The sequence below is a fragment of the Carlito syrichta genome, unplaced genomic scaffold (genome assembly GCF_000164805.1).
Source record: "Carlito syrichta isolate Samal-C Ts95f unplaced genomic scaffold, Tarsius_syrichta-2.0.1 Scaffold118031, whole genome shotgun sequence".
Lineage (NCBI taxonomy): Eukaryota > Metazoa > Chordata > Mammalia > Primates > Tarsiidae > Carlito > Carlito syrichta.
Window position 1 is genome coordinate 17,258 of NW_007062127.1, and position 21,499 is coordinate 38,756.

The window sequence follows — 21,499 nt, forward strand, 5'->3', positions numbered from 1 at the left end:
ATGAAATGAAAACAAAGGAGAAAAAGGACCTGTTATCTAAGCAAGAAGCTAACATTTGAAAATGGCAAGTATGACAAGAGCTTGAGTGAGAAGTAGGGCTAAAAATAGAGATTAATTCAAAGTTCATATACTGAACATTTCCCTCACCGATATCCAAAATTTTAATGATTTCCTAAAATAAAAATAACATCTAGATTTAACATAAATATACTGAAGAATAATGGAACTACAGCTGCCAGTGTGGTTATTGGTGCTGAAAGTAATTGCACCTTCATGTTACCATTTACATGACATCCTCTTCCAACTCTTTCTTTTTTTGAGTTGGAGTCTCACTCTGTCGCCCAGACTGGAGTGCAGTGGCACGCTCCTGGCCACCGCAGCCTCGACCTCCTGGGCTCCAGTGATCCTTCCGCCTCAGCCTCCCAAGTAGCTGGAACTACAGGCATGCACTACCACACCCAGCTAATTTTTTGATTTATTGTAGAGATAAGGTCTCACCAAGTTACCCAAGCGGGTCTCGAACCTGCGGGCTCAGGCAATCCACTCACCTCAGCCTCCCAAAGTGCGGGACTACAGGATGAGCCACCAAGCCCGGCTCTCTTCCAACTCTTATATCCTTATTTATTTATTTATTTATTTTTGAGTTGGAGTATCATTCTGTCGCCCAAACTGGAATGTAGTGGCCGCTCCCGGCCACCGCAGCCTCGACCTGTTGGGCTCCGGCGATCCTTCCGCCTCAGACTTCCGAGTAGTCGGAATTACAGGCGTGCGCTACCACACCCGGCTAATTTTTGATTGATTGTAGAGATGAAGTCTTGCCAAGTTGCCCAGGCGGGTCTCGAACCCGCGGGCTCAGGCAATCCACTCACCTCGGCCTCCCAAGGCGCGGATTACAGGCTGAGCCACCAAGCCCAACCTGGCTAATTTAAAAAAATTTTTTTTGTAGAGCCAAAGTCTCACTATGTTGTCCAGGCTGGTTTTGAATTCCTGGGCTCCAAGCAATCCTCCTACCTCAACCTCCCTAAGTACGGGGATTATAGGTATGAGCCACCATGCCAGGCCTAGAACACCTACAGAGTTCTGAAATAGAGTTCGAAATACAAAAGAAAACTGACCACAGAGAAAGACTTCATAAGGTAACTTTTAAAATAAAAAATATTCAAGAATTTCTAAATTTATTAAACTGATAAGATTCCATGAAGATAGAATTAATGGAGAAAAAGAATATGCTTTTTAAAATTAAAAGCAATACTGTCAAAATTAAAATTCAATAGAAAATTCAAAACCAATACTATTTTAGATGAAAAAAAATACAAGGGGTTAACCTGGGTAACAACTAAAACAAATTCTTAAGAAGGGAGAGAATATTTAACATGGAAAAATTCTCAAAATAATTAAAGAAAACTTCTCAAGGTTGAAGTTAAATTTTAAATTCCAAGGGTGGACATCGACTACAAAGATAGAAAATTTAAGAGTCCGCACAACTCTGATATTTTGGAAAACCTAGAATAAAGAAAGGAAGCTAAAGGGAAGTAAGGAAAAAAAGAACAGACCACCTAAAAAAATGGAGAAGAATTAACCTAACGTGAATTTTCTCATCAGGAGTAATAAATGTTAAAATATAAATTCTCAGTAAATTTTTCTCCCTAGTATTCAATAAACAAAGTATCAATCAAGTATAAGAAAAGCATAAAAGAACCTTAAATCATGAAATGACTCAGGATTTAATCTGTACATATTCTAAGACCGTACTCTTGGATTTGCTGCCAAGGCAAAAGGAAGAAAGTCAACCAAGAAGAGAAAGAAGAAATGGGATCCAGGAAACAAAGATCCAATCGAGAAGGGAGGTGAGGGAGAAATCCGAAGCAAGGGAGCTAAGCAGTGGGCTGAAGGTTAATCAAATTTGGAGTTATTGAAGGGAGGGATCTAGGAGAAAGACTGCTAAGAAAAATTGAGGTTTCGCCAGGCTCGGGGGCTCAGCCTGTAATCCCGCGCCTTTGGGAGGCTAAAGTGAGTGGATTGCCTGAGCCCGCGGGTTCGAGACCCACCTGGGCAGGCGAGACCTCATCTCTACAATAAAATCAAAAAATTAGTGGGCATGGTAGCGCGCGCCTGTAATTCCGGCTACTCGGAAGGCTGAGGCGGAAGGATTGCCGGAGCCCAGCAGGTCGAGGCTGCGGTGGCCGGGAGCGGCCACTGCACTCCAGTCTGGGCGACAGAGTGAGACTCCAACTCAAAAAAAAAAAAAAAATTAGCCAGGCATGGTAGCACGCGCCTTTAGTTCCAACTACTTGGAAGGCTGAGATGGAAGGATCGCCGGAGCCCAGCGGGTCAAGGTTGCAGTGGCCAGGAGCGGCCACTGCATTCCAGTCTGGGTGACAGAGTGAGACACCAAATCAAAAAAAATCAAAAACAAAAAAAATCGAGATTTCTTAGCCAGGAATGGTGGTGTGTGATTGTAGTTCCTGCTACTAGGGAAGCTGAGACAGTGAGCTATGGTCACATCACCACACTCCAACCTGGCTAACAGAGTGATATCCTGTTTCAAACAAAAAAAAAAGATGAGGTGGTAGGGACCTCCTGAATAGATATACTGATTAAGAGGTTAAAAAAACTGAAGTATAAAAATATAATTAAAGATGAATCTATAGATTTCAAGAAAAAAATGGAATAGATTTTGCACAACTTGTTTTCATACTAAAACTCATGTATGCATATTTCAACTTTATATTAAGACCTGTTTCGACCCTTTGGGTAATGTTTAGAATCAAGAGATTAATTATTTTTGTACTAGGTTTGGCTGTTTAAGTATTCAGGTGTTTGAAGGATTAATAATTTTGTCAGTTCTGATCTTATTAAAAGAGTTGATAGTTGAGCATGGATCAAATGAAATGTTTTTCTGGGTTTTTTTTTGAGTTGGAGTCTCACTTTGTCACCCAGACTGAAGTGCAGTGGCCGCTCCTGGCCACCGCAGCCTCGACCTACTGGGCTCCAGGGATCCTTCCGCCTCAGCCTTCCAAGTAACTGGAACTACAGGCGTGTGCTACCACGTCTGGCTAATTTTTTTTTTTGATTTATTGTAGAGATGAGGTCTCGCCAAGTTGCCCAGGCGGGTCTCGAACCCGTGGGCTCAGGCAATCCACTCACCTCAGCCTCCCAAAGATGCGGGATTACAGGCTGAGCCATGGAGCCCGGCTTTCAAATGAAATGTTAATCAGTTTTCCTCAAAGATTATTCCCTAGGATTTTTTTTTTCCTTTTTTAAGAGATAGGATTTCTCACCCTGTCACCTAAGCTGGAGTACTGTGGCTCAACCTCCTGGACTTAGGCAATTATCTGGTCTCAGCCTCCTGAGTAGCAGGGACTACAGGCATGTGCCACCATGTGTAGCTAATTTTCTATTTTTTGTGGAGACAGGGTCTCACTTTGTTGCCCAAGTCAGAGACTTATTTAAAACCAGCTATCACCCCCTTCTTCCTTATTATCTCTTACATTGTTTGGACTGACACTTTATTGAATAGAAAGTGAAAGGATTTTCTGCCAGTTTTAAGTTCAATTCTATTATTAAATTAAAACATTTAAAGTCATAGGTTTTAAAAGGGGTTATCCATAGTCTTATTCTGTAATTAAGACTTCATAAAGTTTTTAATTAACCCCCTCAAAAAGGTAAATTTATCTCCTGGTTTTGATATAAAAAAAAGTCTCAAGAATAAGGACTAGAGGCCGGGCTCAGTGGTTAAGCCTGTAATCCCGCACTTTGGGAGACCGAGGTGAGTGGATTGCCTGAGTCCGCGGGTACGAGACCCGCCTGGGCAACTTGACGAGACCTTGTCTCTACAATAAATCAAAAAATTAGCCGGGCGTGGTAGCGTGCACCTGAAGTTCCAGCTACTTAGGAGGCTGAGGCTGAAGGATCGCCGGAGCCCAGCAGGTGGAGTCTACAGTAGCCAGGAGCGGTCACTGCACTCCAGTCTGGGCAACAGAGTGATACTTCAACTCAAAAGAAAAAAGAAAAAAAAAAGAATGAGGACTAGAACACAAAGCTTTTAAAAAAATAGAGTAGGCTAAGGAACTAGAAACGATTATAGATTAAAAGACGCTTTAAAAAAACCCCTGAATACAAAACAATGCGGATTCCTAGACTAGACTCTGTATTTTTTTTTTTAAGTATGTGTTGGGGAGATACTAGCTATAAAGAACAATACTGGACAATACAGTGAATATGAACTTTATCTGAATTAATCAACAATTGTACATCAATGATAGACTTGTACCAGGGGATACATGCTTAAGTATTTAGGGGTAAAGGGTTATGATACCTATGAATTACTCTTAACAGCTTAGCAAAAGATGAAAAGATTGCAAAATCTCCATAGGTGGTGAACCTAGGTGAAGGATATTGTAGTGTACACTTAGCTAATACAATTTTCCTAGAAAAATGAAAGTTTTAAGAATTTAAAACTTAGGGATAATAATAGGAACATTAATAGGAACTTGGCAATACATTTTCTTAGCTATGACAATAGTATTATAGTTATGTAAGACTTTTTCCCCCCATTGGAGTCTCACTCTGTCATCCAGGCTGGAGTGCAGTAGCACAATCACAGTGGCTGCAGCCTAGATCTCTTGGGCCCAGAAGAGCCTTTTATCTCAGCCTTCCAAGTAGCTGAGACTACAGACAGGTGCATGCCACCCTGCCTGGCTAATTTTTTGATTCACTGTAGAGACGAGGTCTCACCACGTTGCTCAGGCTGGTCTCGAACTCCTGGACTCAGGCAATCCTCTTGCCTAGACCTCTAGAAGTGCTGGATTTACAGGTGTAAGCCGCTGCACCCAGCCCAGTAATGTTATTTTTAAAAGATATAGGATTAAGTATTTAAAGGCAAAGCTTAATTACATCTGTAACTTACTTCCGTAGAAATTCAGAAGAAAAAGAAAATGATGTAAATGTAATTATGGACTTACTGCTGCCATTTTATTAATTAATTTCTGGCTGTTTTGTGGATCCTTTGTCCCTTTCTTCCAATCTTGCTGTATTCCTTCATGAATAAGTGATTTCTCTAATGATTTGTCTCCTTATTTTTTATCTTTTGTATAACTACTATACAATTATACTTTGTGGCTACCATGAGGCTTACCAAAAACATCTTATCATTTTAACAGGACACTTAAGCGGATAACAAATTAACTTTCATAGCATTTAAAAACTTTGTATAAGCCGGGCTCAGTGGCTCAGCCTGTAATCCTGTGCTTTGGGAGGCTGAGGTGAGTGGATTGCCTGAGCCCACGGGTTCGAGACCCGCCTGGGCAACTTGGCGAGACCTCATCTCTACAATAAATCAAAAATTAGCCGGGCGTAGTAGCACGCGCTTGTAGTTCCAGCTACTTGGAAGGCTGAGCAAAAGGATCGCTGGAGCCCAGCAGGTTGAGGCTGCGGTGGCCGGGAGGGGCCACTGCACTCCAGTCTGGGCAACAGTGAGACTCCAAGTCAAAAAAAAAAAAAAAAACAACTCTATTGTACTCTACCCCCAATCCCAAATTTTAAAGTCACAATTTACATCTTAAAAACAAGTTATAGTATTCTTTTCAATTGCTAACAGTTGGTTTTAATTGTTCTTACTACAAAATTGGAAAGTTTGTGAGGTAATGTATATGTTAATTAGCTCAAATTAGCTGTTCCACAATGTCTGCATATTTCAAAACAACATGCTCTACACAATAATTATATGCAATTTTTATTTGTCAAAAAGGAAATATGGAAAGACACAAAGACACACACACACACACACACACACACACACACAGCTACTGCAATTCAAATTGACTTTTATTAAAGGGGAGAGTGAGAGAGAGAGCACAAAGATGTGAACATGTGGCCAACTTACCGCAGCATCAACATTAGCAGGTGAGTCTCCATTAGGGTCTGCCAGCATAGAAATGACACTAATCATGATGGTTTCCACAGTGTGGATAGGGAGCCAGCGTTCCTCTGGCTTTTCATAACCATATTTATCTTCCCCAGGCTCATGAAGAATAGAAATGCACACATCACCATTTTTATCAACTGCAAAATTAGAGAAGAATCTTGTTTAATATATTATGAATTTGGTTATACATAAAATATCTATTACAAATGTGATCCTGACTCACATAGTACCTGTATAAAACATAACATATAAACAAAAATTCCAAAATGGAATGTGCTAACTTTCTAGGAAACTACAGATTTTACCAAATGCACATAATCTACCTGAAAAACCCAGCAGGAATATAAACTATCTTTTTTATTTATGTCAAACTGTAAGACATCTAGCAAGCAGATGGGTGGTTAGCATTTACATGTAAATACAATGTAAGTGAATGAATGGCAACTGTTGGATCTATTCCTTATTTGCCTAAAGCATGTTCCAAAATACCAAAAACTGAGTTTCTATGTAGTGATTTCCAAGTTTTCCCACTAACTACTAACTTACTGACTTAAATTGGTGATAGTCAAAGATGTAGAGGCCAGGTACGGTGGCTCACACCTGTAATCCCAGCACTTTGGGAGGCCAATGCAGGAGGATCACTGCAGTCCAGAATTTCCAGACCAGCCTGGACAACATAGTGAGACTTGGTATCTATCAAAAATCCAAAAAATAAGCCAGGCGTGGACCACCTACTCAGAGGCTGAGGTGGAAGGACTGCCTGAGGCCAGGAGGTCAAGGTCACAATGAGGTGAGATCCTGCCATCGAACTTCAGCCTGGGTGACAAAGTAAGATCCCAACTCAAAAAAAAAGGTATAGAGATCTCACCAAAGAAAATAAAGTAATATCAAAAGGTACTTTTAAAATCACATAAAGACATCGGGCTCGGTGGCTCAGCCTGTAATCCCACACCTTGGGAGGCTGAGGTGAGTGGATTGCCTGAGCCCACGGGTTCGAGATCCGCCTGGGCAACTTGATGAGACCTCATCTCTACAATAAATCAAAAAACTAGCCGGGCATGTAGCATGCGCCTGTAATTCCAGCTACTTGGAAGGCTGAGGCGGAAGGATTGCCAGAGCCCCAGCAGGTCAAGGCTGTGGTGGCAGGGACCGCCACTGCACTCCAGTCTGGACGACAGAGTGAGACTCCCACTCAAAAAAAAATAAAAATAAGCCAGGCTCAGTGGCTCAGCCTGTAATCCCGCGCCTTTGGAAGGCTGAGGTGAGTGGATTGCCTGAGCCCGCGGGTTCGAGACCTGCCTGGGCAGCGAGACCTCATCTCTACAATAACTCAAAAAATCAGCCGGGCGTGGTAGCGCATGCCTGTAATTCCGGCTACTCGGAAGGCTGAGGAGGAAGGATCGCCGGAGCCCAGCAGGTCGAGGCTGCGGTGGCCAGGAGCGGCCATTGCACTCCAGTCTGGGCAACAGAGTGAGACTCCAACTCAAAAAAAATAAAAAATAAAAAAAATAAAAATAAATAAAATTGAAGCCACAAGTAATAGTCAACTTGAGTAATAATGAGAAAATACATTTATTTTCAAAACATGTGTTAGCATAACTGTGTCTTACTTTACAGTGATTCACAAAAAGTAAAACAATCTTACTAACCAAGAAAAAAAAAAGCTGAAGGTCTAAACCACGAATTCAAGTATATATTACATAAACACTCCCTATTACTGAAAGAAATCTTTGATAGCAAAATTTTCCCAATGATAAAAAAAAAAAACAAAAACTGGAATTCTAGAAGAGGTTTCAAATTTCTTGGTATAGAAATTTTTTTCAAGCAAAATTTTAAATCCTATAAATAATCAGTGGCAATGTTTGTATATATTTCATTCCTAATTTATCCTTTGTAGAGTCTAACATATTTGTGAACAGGTATAACTCCAAAGCTTATTTTTCATCTCATAACATCAGTCTTTTCCCTGTTGTTATTATAAACTCTGGGTAGCCAGGCTCGGTGGCTCAGCCTGTAATCCCAGCACTTGGGGAGGCTGAGGTGAGTGGATTGCCTGAGCCCATGGGTTCAAGACCCGCCTGGGAAACTTGGTGAGACCTCATCTCTACAATAAAATAAAAAATTAGCTGGGCGTGGTAGCGCGCGCCTGTAGTTCCAGCTACTTGGAAGCCTGAAGCGGAGGGATCGCCGGCGTCCAGCAGGTCGAGGCTGCGGTGGCCAGGAGCGGCCACTGCACTCCAGTCTGAGTGACAGAGTGAGACTCCAACTCAAAAAAAAAAATTAAAAATTAAAAATTAAAAAAAAATAAACTCTGGGTAATCAGAATCAATGTTTGTATATACCAATCAATATTACCACTGCCTTAACTTTATAAATATGTTTTGAATGCCTACAGTGTGTCCAACACACACCCGACATGGGGGTACAGCAGTAAATATGACATACAAGGCCCATGCCTTCAATGTTTTATACATGGCCTTTCTATAATTAAGCTTCCTCTTCCCAACCTACCTCTACCCTGCTAGTAAAATCTATTAACTAAAATAGAATCATTAGATCAAGAGGCAAGAATGGCATCAAAACTTACGATACAACACAGTTACTTACCAATGATTTTTCCCAGTTACTTAATAATGATTTTTCCCAAGTCATTTTTCTTAGAAAACAAATTATTAAATATTTGTAAAGAATTCTATCAGAGGAATCAATATACAATCCATTTTCCTTTTTAAAAAAGTATTTTTATCAATAATCTAGGATCTTAAAATATTTAACCTCATGCCATTTCAAACATACGATTTATTTTAGAATGAGTAAGTTTTTAGGCATAACATCTACTATCAAATTATACCCTAAAAGAATTTTATCAATTTATACAGCCATCAGCAGTATGAGATGACTACTTCACTGTCTCCTTACTCAGTATATAAAGATTTTTTCTTTATTGATACTGTTTAAATTTCATATACAACATCTGGTTTAAGTGGCTTTTCTAAGTGGTTTAAGTGGCTTTTGGGGTGAAAAATTTCCATGAATATAATGTCTTTCCTCTTTTGTGAAAAGCCTGTCCTTGTCCTTTAGCCAGTCATGTACTTAAAGAGCTAACTTTTCCTTTGCTAAAATGCTTCTCAGTTGCCCCTGTATAATTTTTGCCTGTTCCTTTTTTTCCCCATTTGAATGTTCTTTGAATGAGTACCCCTTTACCTCACTGGAAACTGGCTACTGCTCTTGATCAGGACACTGTGACTGTTCCCACAAGTAGTCTGGATAACATATTCTCCTGGGTACTATCGATATCTATCTGAAGTCAACCTATCTGGGCCAAGACAACTGATACTGTTGACAACACCTTCCTGGACACACTTTCCCCCCTTGGCTTCTGTAATACTTTGTTTTTTCCTGGTTCTTCAACCATTCTCCCACTTTCTCCTTCCCCTTTTCCCTTTTGATATTATCCTAATCTCTAACATCAATAATCTTTTTCCTAGGTAAATTAACTAATTCATTATATAACAATGTTATCTATCATTTTGAAACAGTGACTTCTAATGCCCTAAGTTCACTGCTAAATCCTGTACTAGTTTTATGTAATTATCTATCTGAATGTAGCAAGTATATCTCAAGAAAAATAAATCCAAAATTGAATGTATTTAAGGCCATATAAAACTAATATTTACCTTATAATAATTTTTGCAGTGACTTTGAGATATAATTCACCTGTGATACAATTCACCTATTTCAATTATATAGTTTAATGGTTTCTATCCAGTATGTTTGTAGAGCTGTAAGACCATCACCTTATCTACTTTAGAATGTTTTCCTCATCCCAGAAAGAAACCATGTGCCCATTAGCACTTGCTCCTTATTCCTCTCCCTACCTCCACTCCAGCCCTAGCTAAACACTAATCTATGTTCTGTCTCTACGAATTTGCCTATTCTGGACATTTCATATAAATGAAATGATACATTATGTGACCTTTTGCAACTGGCTTTCTTTACTTGGCATGTTTCTAAAATTCATCCATGTTGTAGAATATATCTCTACTTCATTTCTTTTTATTACCAAAAAATATGAAAATTTCATTATATGAATCCACATTTTATTTTTTCCCATTCATCAATTGATAGATATTTGTTTTCTGCTACTTTTTTTTGTCTCTTATGAATAATGAATACTGCAATGGGCCAGGTGCAGTGGCTCACACCTGTAATTCCAGTATTTCGGAGGCCAAAGCAAAAGGACTTCTTGACCCCAGGAGTTCGACACCAGCCTAGGCAACACTGCAAGACCTCCTCTCTACAAAAGTAACAAAGTTAGCCAGGTATGGTGGCATACACCTGTAGGCACAATTACTTGGGAGGCTGAAGTGGAAGGACCACATGAGCCAAGAAAGTGAAGGCTGTTGTGAGCTATGACTGTGTTACTACACTCCAATCAGGGTGACAAAGGGAGATCCCAACTCAAAACAGTAAGTAAGCAAGCAAATAAATAAATAAAAGACATAACGAATACTGCTATGAACATTATTGTATAAATTTTTTGTGGACACATGTTTTTAATTTTCTTGGCTAGGTACCTAGAAGTGGAATTGCTGGGTCATATGGTAACTATATTTAACCTTTTGAGAAACTGCCAGACTTTTCCAAACATCTGCACCATTCCTTGTTCATTGTCAGAAGTGTTTAAGAGCTCTAATTTCTGTATTTCCTTGTCAACACTTGCTATTAACTATCTTTATTATAGACATTCTAGTGGGCATAAAGTGGTTTCCCATTATGGTTTTGATTTTATAATTATTTTTATAAATGGTCAATCAATTCTAAATTTTTATTTCTCCATTACCACCCACATCTGGCAGTCAACAAGTGAGAGTAATTATGTTATCCTTCCTGCCACTATTGTTAGTCAAGCATTCATTTTTTTCTCACCCAGATCATTGATGAAATTCTCTGGCCGGGCTCGGTGGCTTAGCCTGTAATCCCAGCACTTTGGAAGGCTGAGGTGAGTGGATTGCCTGAGCCCGTGGGTTCGAGACCGCCTGGGCAATTTGACGAGACCTCACCTCTACAATAAATAAAAAAAAAAAAAAAAAAAAAAAAAAAAAAAAAAGAAATTCTCTATCTATCTCTTTGCCAACTGGCTGGTTTCTACTCTTCTACAAGTGTAATATTGCTAGAAGAAAATATAACCAACATAAACCTACTATACAGCTTTTTGTTGTTTTCTTTTTTGTCAGGACAATATACCATTATGAACAGCTTTAAAAATCATTATTCAATGAATCCTCACAGTCTAAAGAACAAAGTTCAAGACATGTATATTCATCATTCAAAATGCTATTCAAGAATCATATTCTCAACTGGGCTCAACGGCTCAGCCTATAATCCCGTGCTGTGGGAGCTGAGGTGAGTGGATTGCCTGAGCTTGAGGGTTCGAGACCCACCTGGGCAACTTGGCGAAACCTTATCTCTACAACAAATAAAAAAATCAACTGGGCGTGGTAGAGCACGCCTGTAGTTCCAGCTACTTAGAAGGCTGAGGCGCAAGGATCACCAGAGCCCAGCAGGTTGAGGCTGCGATGGCCGGGAGTGTGCTACTGCACTTCGGTCTGGGCGACAGAGTGAGACTCCAACTTAAAAAAAAAAGAATCATATTCTCTAATAACCATTCCTTAATTCCCTTCCTCCTGTGCTACCAAAATCCCTTGATACCTCACCATTTTGTTCACATGCCCAACTCTCCACATATAAACAATTATATTCTTATAGACAGGGCCCATAACTGATTTTGTATCTCAAGTGCCTACTAAATACTAAGATGCTCACCTACCCAGATTTGTATTCCTTTCCCATTTCAGAATGACTTTTCACTCTTTCCTACATCTAACTCTCTTCTCTATAGCTACCATCCTTCCCAATCATTTCCCCAGGTATCCTTTTTTCACAAATTATCCTCTCTCAAATCAAGTCTTGATTATTTCCCTACTGCTTTTCCTTTATGACGTACAAAATAAAGTCTCTTCAACCTTAAAAAAAATTCCATTTCATCAGTTGTCCTCTTAAACTAACTAGAAAATTGCTGCCTTCCTTCTTACCAGACGGGAAGTCCCAGGCATTAGCTTGCATTCACAGACAGAAAACGTAAGGTTCAAAGAGGCTTTGCCTAGAGTTACACACCAATTTGTGGTGAAACCAACATTCAGAAGCTTTGTTCTATCTTCTTTAAAAATAGATACAAAGCTGGGTGTGATGGCTCATACCTGTAATCCCAGCATTTTGGGAGGCTGAGGCAAGAGGACTGCCTGAGCCCACAGGTTTGAGATCAGCCTGGGCAACATAGCGAGACCGTGTCTCTACAAAAAAGTTTAAAAAATTAGCTCGGCCTGTAGTTCCAGCTACTTGGAAGGCTGAAGTAGAAGTATCACCTGAGCCCATCGAGTCAAGGCTGCAGTGCCCGTGAGCGAGCCACTGCACTCCACTCTGACTCAAAAAAAAAAAAGGGTACAAGAAGATTGCTTATTATACATCAAGGAATGCAAGTGAAAGCAGGAGAAACTGACAAATGCCTAGAAAGAGATGAAAGAAATGACAAAGTAGTAAGAGGCACATGTCACAAATTCGTGAATCTAAGCATCAAATAAGACTATTGTTAATGCATTCTACCACCATTAATCATTAGAGATATTGTTCCCCTTATCAGTATGAAAAATAACTATGCATCTTTTTGTTTTGTTTTGCTTTATTGTTGTTGTTGTTGTTGAAGTCTCACTCTGTTGCCCAGGTTTGAGTGCAGCCTCGACTTGCTGGGCTCAGGTGATCTTTCCACCTCAACCTTCCAAGTAGCTGGAACTACAGGCGCTTGTCACCACACCCAGCTAATTTTTTTATTTATTGTAGTGACAAGGTTTTGCCAAGTTGCCCAGGCTGGTCTCGAACCCCTCAAATCAGGCAATCCTCTTGCTTCTGCCTTCCAAAGTGCTGGGATTATAGGCATGAACAACTGCACCTGGCTTGAAAAATAACTATTTATCTTTTATGATCAATGCTATATAGATGCAATAAAATACGGTAGCACCCTTTCTTCCCAGTAGTTTTCCATTTGCCAGTTCCAGTCCTTCATAATGCTCATCTTTTTTTTAAGACAGTTGTCATTGTGATATTTATTTAACCTACTCATTAATTATTCTCTCACTGATTTTTGTTTAAATTAATATATATGAGGATACCCCACCCCCAGAAACCACAATTATTTTTTGGAGAGCGGGCCCTTTGCAGTACAGGCTGCCCCTGGTTAGGTAAGTGTTCTAGGAACCCATCCACATCAGCATACCAGCTAGCGCTGTGGTTTCAGTGAACTTTTTTAGAGATTCTTTCAATACCTTTGCCCATTCATGATGGGTGAGTTACAAGTGTACCTGCCTATGCTGCACTGAGTGTTTAGCACTTTTTGACCAAAAACAGCATGACCCCAGTACCCCACCCTCCTTATACACCTGATCTAACCCTGAGTGACTTTTTCTGGTTTCCCCAGATAAAAAAAGTCCTCAAAGGAAAACATATTGTCAATGTAGAAGAGGTGAAACAAAAACAAGCAAACAAACAAACCAAAAAAGGGGCAGAAGCACTAAAAGACATCAAAATTAACAAGTTCAAGAACTATTTTGGGAAGTGGAAAAAGCATCTCAAGGGGTATGTTTTCAAACAGGGAGTACTTTGAAGTTCACTGAAGCTTAACTATGTAAGAATAAATGCACAATTTTATGAATAAATCCTGGGGATTTTTGGGGGGGGGATCCCCCCTCACATGTGTTTTTATTCCTTATAACCAAGTCTTGACAATGAGAAGAAAAATGCAAATTAGTATAGTAGGCTACAAAAACAACTCTGATGACACATTGTCAAAATATTTAGAAAAGAAATCTTAGCACGCTGTATCACACAAAACAAGGTCAAAACTTCAGGGAGACTATGTATAAACATAGCTCATAGTCTAACATTTGGCTCACGAAGTAGATTTTAAAGAATAGCTCTTCAAGTAAAAAAAAAAAAAAATCAGTGTCATCATTTCATGCACAAGAATAATGGATGCTTTCCAATACAGTATGCTATCATTTGATCCTGTGAGTCATCTGACACCATAGAATATAGATAAAAGTTAAGAGTCACCTATGGTATAAAAAACTAAGATGAGAAAATATAAATTTGAAAATCCATTTAATAATTTCTATGCTCTTCCTTATAGCAAGTGAGTCACCTGATACCTTAGAAATTATATCCTCAATCACAGGAATTCTGCTGATGCTGACTCAGTAATCTTGTCTCTAGTTTGGAATACTGTGAATCTCAAAAAGAGCTGAAAATTAATAAATAGCTTTTTATATATGATCTGTTACTGCTTCTCTTTTAAAGAATCTAGTACAAATAAGGCCATGTGCACCAAGGAAACAATGAACTTAGAACAAAAATTCCAAAACAACTTCATTGAGAATGGCATCCTTATTGAATTTGAAAATATCAGTGAGAGGCCAACATATGTGCAAATATAAAAATAAAACTAGATAAACTTACCATTTGGGTGCCAGATTTCTGTAATGAACTTCATTTTAGGAGGCCGAAGGGGATAATCTTTTGGGAAAGTGAGATGAGCCTTAAAAACACCACCTTCACTGGAAAAACAAAAACAGGTTTGCCTATAAGTTCCTGCTTATAAGTATACAATCATTAGAATACATATAAAACAAAGACCCTTCTACTAACACAAAAAATAAAGTAAACGAAAAATTGGGATTCTCTGCAAGCAGTTACTCAAATATTAATAAATTGCCATACCTACGACCACCTTATTAAACACTCAAGAGAGCTAGTAAAATAAATAATTGGCTAACAAGGCATCCACATCAGATCATATTACTGCTATGCTACAAACTTTTCCATCATGTACAAAAAAATTCCGAAGGTTAACTGCCAATTTCTCTATGTTGATCTGAAAATATTATTCTTCTCTCTTCCACCCAAACTTCTTTAAGTTCCTCAACACATCAGACTCTTTTTTTTTTTTTGAGTTGGAGTCTCACTCTGTTGCCCAGGCTGGTCACTGGTCAAACTTTTTCGTATCTCAAAGTTATGCACATTTTATTGTTCCCCATCTGGGAACAAATGTGCTGCTTCCATTCACCCATCCATTTATTACTAATTTCATCATTTAACAAATACTTATTTCAGCACTTATATGTCAAACACTAAGAACACAGCAGTGAACAAAATCTCAAGGAATATATATTCCAGCCGGGTACAGTAGCTCACATCTGTAATCCCACCACTTTGGAAGGCAGAGGCAAGAAGATTGCCTGTATTCAGGGGTTCCAGACCAGCCTGGGTGACTTGGTGAGATCTCATCTCTACAACGAATTAAAAAAATAACTGGGTGTGGTGCATGCCTATAGTTCCAGCTACTTGGAAGGCTGAGGTGGAAGCATCGCCTGAGCCCAGCAGGTCAAGGCTGTGGTGGCCATGAGTGTGCCACTGCACTCCAGCCTGGGCAACAGAATGAGACTGCGACTCAAAAAAAAAAAAAGTATATTCTAGTGACTTTTCAGAGCAGCAATGCCCAAGAGAACTTTCTGCAACATTAGAGACTGTTCTACATTTGTGCTGTCCAATAATGTAGTTACTAGCCACTTGAAATATAGCTAGTGCAACTGAGAAAATGATTCTATTTTATTTTATTCTAATAGCCACATGTGGCTAGTAACTGCTGTATTAGCGCAGTTTCAGATCACTGCCATTTAATTAGGAGTTGCTCTTAAAGAATCTTCAAAAGAGCAACACAATGAGTTGTATACATTAACTAAAATAAGAGATTAAGCCAGGCTCGGTGGCTCAGCCTGTAATCCAGTGCTTTCGGAGGCTGAGGTGAGTGGACTGCCTGAGCCAGCAGGTTCGAGCCCCTCCTGGGCAACTTGGCGAGACCTCATCTCTACAATAAATCAAAAATTTATCCGGGCGTGGTAGCGCACACCTGTAGTTCCAGCTACTTGGAAGTCTGAGGTGGCCAGGAGCAGCCACTGCACTCTAGTCTGGGTGACAGAGTGAGATTCCAACTCAAAAAATAAAATAAAATAAGAGATTAAGTCGGCTGGGCTCGGTGGCTCAGCCTATAATCCCAGCACTTTGGGAGGCCGAGGTGAGTGGATTGCCTGAGTCCGCGGGTTCGAGACCCGCCTGGGCAACTTGGCGAGACCTCATCTCTACAATAAATCAAAAATTAGCCGAGCGTGGTAGCGCGCGCCAGTAGTTCCAGCTACTTGGAAGGCTGAGGCGAAAGGACTGCCGTAGCCCAGCGGGTCAAGGCTGCGGTGGCCAGGAGTAGCCACTGCATTCCAGTCTGGGTGACAGAGTGAGACTCCAACTCAAAAAAAAAAAAAGAGATTAAGTCACCCTAAAGGACAAAAATGACTAAATCCTATCTTGTGGGCCTTAGTACTATCAATGTTTCCTCTGTTCAAAATATCTTTCTCCCTTTGTCTTCTAATCGTCATTAAGTACTCAGCTTAAATGTTACTTCTAGAAAGATTTTACTTAACAAACTAGCTACTAGGTCCCTCTCTATCATATTAGTTTCTCCCTCTCTCTCTTCCCTCCCCCCTTAGGAGTCTAGGTTTCACTCTGTCGCCCAGCCTGAGTACAGTGGTACAATCATGATTCACTGCAGTCTCAAACTCCTTTTTGGCTCAGAAGCAGCCCTTCCACATCAGCCTTCCAAGCAGCTGAGACTACAGACTCACACTACCATGCCTGGCTAATTTTTTTTAATGTTTTGTAGAGACGAGATCTCACTATGTTGCCCAGGCTGACCTCAAAATCCTGGACTCAAGCAATCATTCTACTTTGGCATACATTAATCTCTTTTATTTATTACAACAGTAATGTGAACATCCGATTACTTTATTGTTCAATGTACACACCATTAGAGCAGAGTCATATGATTGTGGCGGTTTCAGATCAGTGAGAAATGTAATTCTCAGCTCATTAGATGGTTTTCATTCATTGAACAAATACACATTTATTATCTTGTTATGCTAAGCACTTGTCTATGTAATAGAAAACAAAGTGTTCAAGAATACCACGGAGCTCACCATTTTAGAAGCAGAAGGAAAACATCTACCAAGAAAAATATCAGTAGTAAATATTGTCATGAAATGACATGAGCAAAAAGCAAGTATTTATAGACTAAGCTTACTTGTCTTCTTTTTTTTTGAATTGGAGTCTCACTCTGTTGCCCAGACTGGAGTGCAGCGACATGCTCCCCTGGCCACCACAGCCTTGACCTGCTGGGCTCCAGCGATCCTTCCACCTCAGCCTTCCAAGTAGCAGGAACTAAAGGCACGCACTACCGCGCGCGGACAATTTTTCTGATTTATTGTAGAGATGAGGTCTCACCATGTTGACCAGGTGGGTCTCGAACCTGCGGGCTCAGGCAATCTACTCACCTCAGTCTCCCAAAGTGCTGGGATTACAGGCTGAGTCACCATGCCCAGCCAGCTTGTGTTTAAGAAAAAGTGACGGTCTGTTTGTATAAAAGCAAGATGGGGAGGGAGGCAGATTAAGTTCTCAATACTTAGGAAAGGCCACAGGACTCAAAAATATAAAGTCAGTGACCTTGATAAAACAACTTTGGTAAAAGTAATAGAAAAGACCACAGGTTGGGTGCCATAGTTCACACCTGTAATCCCAGCACTTTGGGAGGCCAAGGTGGGATAATTGCTCCAGGCCAGAAGTTCAAGACCAGCCTGGGAAAAATAGTGAGATCCTATCTCTAAAAAGCTCAGCCAGTATTTCCGTGCTTTGGGAGGCTGAGGTGAGTGGACTGCTTGAGCCCATGGGTTTGAGACCCACCTGGGCAACTTGGCGAGACCTAATCTCTACAATAAATCCAAAATTAGCCGGGTGTGGTAGCACATGCCTGTAGTTCCAGCTACTTGGAAGGCTGAGGCAGAAGGATCGCCGGAACCCAGCAGGTTGAGGCTGCGGTGGCCGGGAGTGGCCACTGCACTCCAGTCTGGGCGACAGAGTGAGACTCTGACTCAAAAAAAACCAAAAAAACAAAAAAACAACTTTTGAAAAAAGCAACAACCACAACCACAAAAAAAAAAAAATTTCTTAAGAAGACTGCAAAGGCTGAGCACAGTGGCTCAACGCCTAAATCCCCAGTACTTTGGGAAGCCATGGTGAGGAGGACTGCCTGACCCAGGAGCTCGAGATCAGCCTGGGCAACATGGCAAGACCTCCTCTCTACAATAAATCAAAAAATTAGCCAGGCATGGTGGCACGCACCTGTAGTCCCAGCTAAGCTGGGGCAGAAGGATCACCTGCGCCCAGGAGATCTTCGAGGCTGGGGTAGCTAGGGTCTTCCCACTACACTCCAGCCTGGGCAGCAGAATGAATCTACAATTCAAAAAAAGAAGAAAAGAAAAAAGATACAAAGGATTAAAGAGTAGGGTAACAAAGTACAATTATAATAAATAAGACAATTTTGAACACGGAGTTTAAAAGTTAAAAAGATGGCAACTAGGTGGGAAAAACAGTATAAATGAAGGGCTTTAAAGTAGGGAAGAAAATGAATTTGTTTGCAAGGAGATGAAAAGGCGCTAGCAGAAAGACCAAAAATATTAGAAGCAGAATAACTTAGAAATCAGACTGAAGTGGAAAGAAAATAAAGGTAGTAGAAAGCCTAACCATGAAAAAGAAAAAAACATCTTCTCTTGTGCAGAGGGGAAAAAAAACAGATTGAATGTACTACAGATATCCAGGGGTCAGAAAGGAAGAAAAATGAAAAGTTTTATGCTTGCCTTAGGGCCTTCCTATGAGGTTACCTATTAAAGAGAAAAAACGTGAAGTCTTAAGGGAAACAGAGACAAAACAGCTGTTGTGAAGAGTATATTACACTGATAAGAGATGTCTTTATCTTGCCACCCAGTCACCCCAACCGTGTTCATGGCAAAACAGGTCTTAGAATTTTATATGAACTAGTTCTTCAATTATACGAACTAGTTCCGCAAAATGTGGCAGCAAAAGTAACTAATGGGGGTTTATCACAAGCAGCATCAATTATATTATCTATATATGTGTTTTATATGCACATAATTATGCACTGGGTCATGATGTAAAACATTTCTGATTATGGGTTGCTTTTTTAAAGGTTGAAAGCCACAAAGACAGAAAACAGCCAAAACAGCTGTTGCAAAGCCCACACACTTTATTCCACAGGAAAGGCTATTCTCTGACAATATTAAGTTAGCTTTCCCAGGTTACTTACTTTTGGTTGGTTAGATCCACTCAAAAGTGTCATAAGAGCTGAATGGAATCTTCATCAGTGAAACTGCTTTAGGCCCTCTAAATTGTTTTCAATCTTTAAAATGTCAACCAAATTTATTTAAGCCCTAAAGGTTTAAAGCACAAAATGTTCACTATCTGAAACACCCTTATCCACTCTGAACAACCTTGTTATTTCTTTTTTTTTTTTTTGAGTTGGAGTCTCACTCTGTCACCTAGGCTGGAGTGCAGTAGCATACTCATGGCCACCACAGCCTTGGCCTGCTGGGCTCAGGTGATCCTTCTGCTTCAGACTTCCAAGTAGCTGGAAGTATAGGTATGTGCCACCACACCCAGCTAATCTTTTGATTTACTGTGGTCTCGCCATGTTGTCCAGGCTGGTCTCAAACCTGTGGGCTCAGGCAATCCTCTCGCCTCTGCTTCCCAAAGTGTTCGGATTACAGGCGTGAGTTACCACGCCCAGCCCCTTGCTATTTCTAGTTTTTCTCTTATCTGTGGATCCCCTCTCTATTTTACCTGTGGAAATTCTACTTGCCTTTTTTGTTAATGGCTAACTCAGTAGTACCCAACTTGTGAGTACAAACTTCTAGTCAAATTAGCAAAGAAGCCGGGCTCCGTGGCTCAGCCTATAATCCCGTGCTTTGGGGGCTGAGGTGAGTGGATTGCCTGAGCCTGCAGGTTTGAGACCCACCTGGGCAACATGGCGAGACCTCATCCCTACAATAAATCAAAAACTAGCCGGGCATGGTGGTGCACGCCTGTAGTTCCAGCTACTTGGAAGGCTGAGGCGGAAGGATCGCCGGAGCCCAGCAGGTCGAGGCTGTGGTGGCCGGGAACAGTCACTGCACTCCAGTCTTGACGACAGAGTGAGACTCCAACTCAAAAAAAAAAAAAAAAAAATTAGCAAAGAGAGACCAGGAGCAGTGGCTCATGCCTATAATCCCAGCACTTTGAGAGGCCGAAGTTAGAGGATTACCTGAGCCCAGGGGTTTGAGATCAGCCTGGGTAAGTTGACGAGACATCATCTCTACAATACAGCAAGAAAAATTAGCTGGACGAAGCAGCGCGTGCCTGTAGCTCCGGCTACTTGGAAGGCTGAGGCAGAAGGATCTCCTGAGCCCAGCAAATCGAGGCTAAAGTGGCTGTGAGTAGAATGCAACTACACTCCAGCCTGGGCAACACAGCAAGACTCCAACTCAAAAAACAAAACAAATCAGCAGAGAGAAACCCAAAAACCCATAGGGTAGAATAACACTGTTGACAAAACAATAACATATCACAAATTCACTCTTTTTCAAATATAGAAAGATGCTACTGTAGTAAACAAAGAAAAGTTTATTAAAAAGCATCAATGAAGCCAGGCTCGGTGGCACAGCCTGTAATCCCAGCACTTTGGGAGGTTGAGGAAAGTGGATTGCCTGAGCCCCTGGGTTCGATACCAGCCCGGGCAACTTGACGAGACGTCGTCTCTACAATAAATCAAAAATTAGCCAGACATGGTAGCATACACCTATAGTTCCAGCTACTTGGAAGGCTGAGGTGGAAGGATGGCTGGAGCCCAGCAGGTCGACGCTAGGGTGACCGTGAGCATGCCACTGCACTCCAGCCTGGTCAATGGAGTGAGACTCCAACTCAAAAAAAAAAAAGCATAATTGAATTCAAAATATCTTCCCTTTCATTATATATATTTTCTTCGTCAAATACTATTAGTGCAATTACTACCATGTTATTAAAAAAAAAGCATGCAACCAACAGTTTCCCATTTGAAAAGCTTGAGAAACTTAGGCCTAGGTTCAAGTTTTTTCCATAAGACCTCCCTTATTGCTTTTGCATTAAATTATAAAAATCTGATGAGGATTAGATCCTATTATTCTGATATATTTATTTAATTGGTATACTGTATGTTGCCTTCTGAAATTTTCTCAATATTGTTCTATTAACCCAAATCCCTGTTGGTACCTGTTCCTTATTAATTCAGTCGCCACATTTCACAATTTATCTGTTATTCTTTTTTTTTTTTTTTGAGTTGGAGTCTCACTCTGTCACCCAGACTGGAGTGCAGTGGCCGCTCCCAGCCACCGCAGCCTCCACCTGCTGGGCTCCGGCAATCCTTCCACCTCAGCCTTCCGAGTAGCCGGAATTACAGGCATGAGCTACCACACCCAGCTGATTTTTTGATTTATCGTAGAGATGACGTCTCGCTGCCCAGGCGGGTCTCGAACCCGCGGGCTCAAGCTATCC

General features: G+C 40.7%; 1 protein-coding gene across 1 annotated transcript in view; it reads right to left on the bottom strand.

Moving 5' to 3' along the window:
- Positions 1 to 21,499, bottom strand: part of UBE2G1 (ubiquitin conjugating enzyme E2 G1) — a 98,413-nt gene that overhangs the window by 12,794 nt on the left and 64,120 nt on the right. Inside the window, exons 3-4 of the mRNA XM_008047888.2 lie at positions 14,495 to 14,592; positions 5,885 to 6,063 (exon numbers count right to left, since the gene is read on the bottom strand). Coding sequence (XP_008046079.1) covers positions 5,885 to 6,063; positions 14,495 to 14,592 — 277 coding nt within the window. The remainder of the gene's footprint in view (positions 1 to 5,884; positions 6,064 to 14,494; positions 14,593 to 21,499) is intronic.